This window comes from Eutrigla gurnardus (assembly GCF_963514095.1).
Source record: "Eutrigla gurnardus genome assembly, chromosome: 2".
Taxonomy (NCBI): Eukaryota; Metazoa; Chordata; class Actinopteri; order Perciformes; family Triglidae; genus Eutrigla; species Eutrigla gurnardus.
The window spans coordinates 4,359,522-4,365,543 of record NC_139916.1 but is presented as its reverse complement, the minus strand read 5'-3'; the positions used below and the strand labels follow the sequence as shown (position 1 = coordinate 4,365,543).

Here is a 6,022-nt window from a genome sequence, read left to right as displayed (position 1 = left end):
GAAAAAAATGAAGATTTAACAAACACCTTCATATGAGACTCATTTAGGGGTGGATGTGATAATCCAAATGTAGAATAAATACATCGATTCTCTCAGGTTGTCAAGTAACTCACAACATAATATTGAGTATCGGTGTGTTTAAATACTACCTCTGTGTACTAGTACCTGTGCTCTGTGGGAAGCCCGGGATGTCAGAGTAGGCGAAGGAGTCCTGACACTTGAGCGTGTCAGCGAGCATGCCCAATCCCGACCCGCAGATAATCGCCACCTGGGGGCGGTGCCTCGTCTGAGACATCAGCCAATCAGCTGTCTTCTGGTATTCGTCATGACTGCGGACGAAAAGAGAACAAATATTTTTTATAATTTAAGGATAGAATATATTATTAAAGTGTGAATGAAAGACCTCAGATGTCATATGAACCTAAACAATACAATTTGTTTTAAAGAAACACACATTTCCCATGTTCTAATCAGTGTCGTTAACTGTGAGTTCAATACTTTTTGGGTTTTATTTTCATGTCAAAACTCTCCTTTCTCATCCTGTAAAAATGGAAAAAAAATAGTTTTGATGTCTCATGTTGAAAATAGCATTGAATAAAATAAAAACCTCAAACAAACATACATTTACAGGGATGCCGAACACGTCTGGAGGCAACAGATCACATCGCAGCTCCGCTCCGCGTAACGGACCTTTACATTAACCTGAACTGATCAACCTTAATTAGGTTGGATTTAGATAATCCGGTTACACTGTGAGTTTGTTTACATCATCATCTGACCGCTCGGGATGGCGTCCTGCTGATGCTGTCGCTGTTTACATGTGACAAAATGACGGCGTGTGATGATGACATGCGAGTAGATAACGGGTCACTGAAGAGTCACAAACACACTGAAGTTACCGCTTAACGCCTTTCAAACACCTCGGTGAAATATCGTTTAAAGTTGCTACGCTTTTCTTCCTGATGGGAAAAAGTGACTATCCTTAAGCTTCAGCCAGGTTAGCTTAGCTTTAGCTGGCCTGGCTGTAACCAACGGTAACCACCACCTCTAAACCTCACTGATTAACTCATTAATGAATGCAAAATCTGAAGTTTAATGTGTTCGCCAGATTACAGGGGATTATATGGTGGTTTATTTCTATCTGGTTGCCAGGCAACTCACCAAAGTCTGGGCTAATCACCATGCTTGCTTAAATCAGTGAAATTCAGGGTCACTTTTGGTCAATTCTGGCACTTTGTTCGTTTTGACTGACTGTTTCTCGCTGCAGCAACGGCGTCCAAGGATGGCGGGAATTCAGAGCCACGCCGCATCGAATATGACGGACAAAGAAGAAATAATGAGAAATAGAAGTTGAAATAATTATGCCGGCGAGAGCGTAAACATTGGAGGGTCGTTACATCATCCGGGAGGCTGCTGTAAAGTAACGTGGATGTAATTTAAAAGTTAAAACACAGTGTTTAAGTTTGTCCCTCCTGGGCTCCCGTAGAAATCCGTGAAGAGGACCCACTTATAAACGTCATATTCTAAGGTGACAATAACACAATAATTCTTAATATTTAGTTGATTATACACTAAAGAAAACATACTCGGGGCGTAAATGTTAAACACAAAGAGAGAAAACCAGTCTGTGTGGAATGCAGGAGAAACAACTTAAATATAAATTAGAGTCTATATTTGTAAATACGAAGCACATTTTCCTGTCGTTACTGTCCCAAAATGTTTAAGTAGAATATTATAAATGTGAAATATGCAACACCCAAACTTCTGTTCTGTTTCCAGGTTCTGAACCCGGCATTCCCGGGTTTACAAAAATACACAATATAAACTCCTTTCCACAGTTTTAATTCCAGTTTCCTCCCGCCGTGTTTACATTTGAGTTCTAGTAGGATCCTGTTCAGCAGCCGGAGAACCTGGACCAGAGAACCCAGACCAGAGAACCCAGACCAGAGAACCCGGACCAGAGAACCCACACTAACTCAAGGGATCTGAACCCAGCAACCCTTCTTTAATGGTAGGCTGGTTAACCATAACAAGGGCTTCTAATATGAAGTCTGACTAAGAAAGCAAAAATAAAACATGTTAGAATTATCAGACTTTTAACATATTTTTTCTTGTGAATTAATTAATAATAAAACTTTTCAGGCTTCTGAAAATGAAAAAATTATCGTGTTTTGGTTGAACAGCTCACGGGAGAAAAATGCAGAGAGGAGGGGTCACAAGCCAAATACTTCAGCAAACAACGTGCTGTTATTAATGAGAGGAAGACGCTGAAACAACAACAATAACAATAAATAATAATAAAACACATAAAACAGATGGAATTCAGTGCTTTCTTACCTGATTTGATCTTTGCTGTGCATGATGACGACGGTCGACACGATGATGATGAATAAGAAGCAGACTGATGTGTGTGAGTGTGTGTTTCTACAAGCAGCCTCTGTCACTAACTGTGTGTGTGTGTGTGTGTGTGTGTGTGCGTGTGTGTATGTGTGTGTGTGTGTATGAGTGTGTGATGACGGGACAGACAGGCAGTCAGTGCGGCCAGCTGATGCTGCTCAGCCTACATATTCACCGGTCACATGCTCCTGATTGGTCGACAACACGTCCATTCATCAGCAGCAGCCAATGGAGGTACAGTGTTGTAGAAGTGTGTGTGTGTGTGTGGTGGGATTTTTTTGTGTGTAAGTGGAGTCTGACAGTAACGTGACTTCAGTTTTAACTCTGATTTTGAGGCACAACACACACACACACACACACACACACACACACACACACACACACACACACACACACACACACACACACAAACACACACACACACAGACAAGCTGTAAGTGGGTCATGACCTTAAATCCACACACGGACCAAACACTCGTGCCGTCAGAAATTAACTGAATGTATACACGTGGAGGACAAACACAGTACTTTACACAGTACTACTACATTTCAGAGTGAAATTATTATACGTAGTATTTTTATCCTATTTGTAAATGTCATGTATTTTATGCTGTTGGTATATTTATACTATATTCTAACATATTATTCATACTGTGTATTCTAAAGATTTACTTCTAGTGTGATACATACATTCACTGCACTTTTACTGTTTTTTATGCTAACAAAATAATTGTATAGTTTGTTATACAAGATACAAGAATAAAAATGCTGAATTTAAAATAAAAAATCAATATTACTAAAATAAAAATATTAGGGCTGTCAAATATATAATGACAGGGGAGCTGTGGATTAATCTGATTATTTAAAGATAAATCACAGAAGGCATATATGAAGCAGCATTTGAAGCCTCTACAAATAGGAATGCACAGATATCACATATCCATCTTACTTATCTTAAGGGAACGAATTAATCAAAACGTGGACACAAATTAACTAAAATATGGGAACCAATTGTATCTTGGCCATTTCTTACAATGTAGGAAGAAATGGCCTCGATATATATTTTTTTCCGGCGGATGTCGTCTCCGGGACTCCGTAGTTTCCCTTTTGAAAAATGTAATATTTTTCAAATAAAATTTAATATAACTCAACGTTCATCAATGTGTAGCACGTGAACTTTAATTCGTCAGCGCCGTAAAGCCCGCCCATCTCCGGGACTCTCGTTGGATTCGACCAATGGGAGCGGAGGTGTGGCGGTTAAATGAGCGGCGGCTCGTCAGTCGGTTCTGTTTTAAAGTAATTGAAACTCCACATGGAGTCTCATGACCGATTACACCTCACGTGTTCCCCTGCTGCTCTGATCAGCTGCTAACGAGGCTCATGTGGGTCTGATGGACCAGGACCAGAGTCGGACTGGAACCAGAGCCGGACTGGAACCAGAGCACCAAAGGAAGGGAGCCTCGATTGGTCTGTCCTGAAACCTCAGCACATCTCCACCTGCAGGGCTGGTTATGTTTTGTGTGATTGTGAACACCAAATACACAAAATCCAATTTTTTTTTGTAGAATTAAAGAGCAAATCGAAGAGATGAAGAGTTTCATGTGACATTAATGATGTCTGAACTCAGATAAATCTGACAGATAAACTTTCAGATAAATCTGTCTGATGGCGTGCTGTTTGAGTCTAGTTTGTGTGTGTGTGTGTGTGTGTGTGTGTGTGTGTGTGTGTGTGTGTGTGTGTGTGTGTGTGGTTTAACAGAAGCCATGTGGAAGCTGGTTAGCAGGTTAATGAAAACAGCACAGCTGGTGGTTAGAAACAGACGCACACACACACACACACACACACACACTCTGATGTCATTTTATATTGAGGCCAAAATCTGGTATTTTACAGGATATATATACAGTATATTTATATATAGAAGTAGAAGTACAGTTAATTGTTACCAAAATAAAAGTGAAAAAGTTCAGGCTCTGAAATGTACGTAGATGTAAGTAGAAAGTAAAAGTATCATTATGTAGGCAGTTTTCTTGAACAAGACTAACTGAAACCTGCATTATATTAATTACGTAAAAATTAAGAAAAAAGTAGAGTAGAGTGTGTTTTTACACAAAGTCCTGCAGGTACTACTAATTCGGAGTACGTGATATTTTATATGTGAATCAAAACGAGTTTATATATTGTTGGTTTTCCATGGAGTCACTCGACCTAATTTACAAATAATTGAATCCACCATTTTGAATTAAGCATATGGACACGTGAGCGAATCATCAGAAGGTTCTTCTGGGCGAGTAACGGAGAATTCACCAGCACAGAAACACAAGGTTGAGTTTAGAAATCTATCTATTGGATCTCAAATCGTTTCCAACAGAAATCTGATCGGCTTTGTAAAAGAGAAACATTTGTGTCATTTAGCTTTTTTTCCCGTCACATGTTGAATGAATGAGCTGAACGCGCAACATTACTGCATTCCTCCACCTCGGTGGAAATGTGGGAAATGTGACTGCGTCCATTCAGATGTCATTCAGATATTTGGCATTCCAGGACGTATGTGATGTACTTGCAGTCTGTCGGGTTCGTCTCCTGCTGCCTCAGCTGAAGGACAACATCTCGATACTTCACACACGATTAGTCGACATTGTTTCCTCATCATTCTCATAACTCCGGGAATGATGTGGATTTAAGACAGGTTGGCCATGAAAGGTCGGAGATAAGTACAACCGATATTTTTGTGATCAATCTTACAATTAAATTTCAAGAACCGAAAAAACACACCATGAAAGGGTTAAAAAAAACCTGTATGACTCCCAGATGGACGTTGCCATGGTAGCGGCCTTTCAATTAGAAGATAGCCACGCTCTAAAGCCTAGCCTGATTTATCGTATTTTTTCCTCCGAGGTGTTTTAGGTTTGTTTTTAAGGATCCCTGTGCATGCAGGTTTTTAAAACAATATTCTCTAAAAAAATCAGAACTTTTACACAACACGTCGTAAACACGTCGTAGCCTAAATTTACCATAATTTACTAAATGGACATCATGATGTTTTGAGGAAGACTTGAAAGTAACGATTGAGACCATAAATTCATCTTTAATTGAGAAGTCTTCATTACAATCAGACTTCTTTTTGCAATCAGAGGAGTCGCCTCCTGCTGGCTATTAGAAAGAATGCAAATTTAAGGCACTTCATTGGCTTTTGCTTTTCAGAACTGGAGGTTTCCGTCTGGATTTTTATCCGTTTTTTTATTTTATGAGCCTAACCTTCCTTCAGTTGAGTATTTCCTTTTAAAGTCTGGTCACATTTACAGTCAAATATGTTATTAGGCTCTAGAGAATTTGTTCAGCATTAAAGATCTTTCAGATCCTTTCACTTCTTTAAAAGTACTAACTAACAGCAAAATGAGGTTAAAAAGTAAAAGTACTCATTGTGCAGATAAATGCTCAGTGATTCTCATATATTTGTAGAGTTGATGGTATCTCGAAAAAGTCAAGGAGCTCAGGAAAAAAAATTGCTTATTGATGATGCATTATATATATATATATATATATATATATATATATATATATATATATATATATATATACATTTATATATATACGTTTATTTATAGTTTTTTTTTTAACGACA

At 38.7% G+C, this 6,022-nt stretch overlaps 1 protein-coding gene across 2 annotated transcripts in view; it reads right to left on the bottom strand.

Moving 5' to 3' along the window:
• The window catches only part of pnp4a (purine nucleoside phosphorylase 4a), a 6,056-nt gene extending 3,577 nt beyond the window's left edge, over positions 1-2,479 (bottom strand). For both annotated transcript variants that reach the window (XM_084029767.1, XM_084029766.1), the window contains exons 1-2: positions 2,338-2,479; positions 166-329 (exon numbers count right to left, since the gene is read on the bottom strand). In XM_084029767.1, coding sequence (XP_083885893.1) covers positions 166-329; positions 2,338-2,360 — 187 coding nt within the window. In that variant the 5' untranslated portion in view covers positions 2,361-2,479. The remainder of the gene's footprint in view (positions 1-165; positions 330-2,337) is intronic.
• Between the last annotated feature and the right edge of the window lie 3,543 nt (positions 2,480-6,022).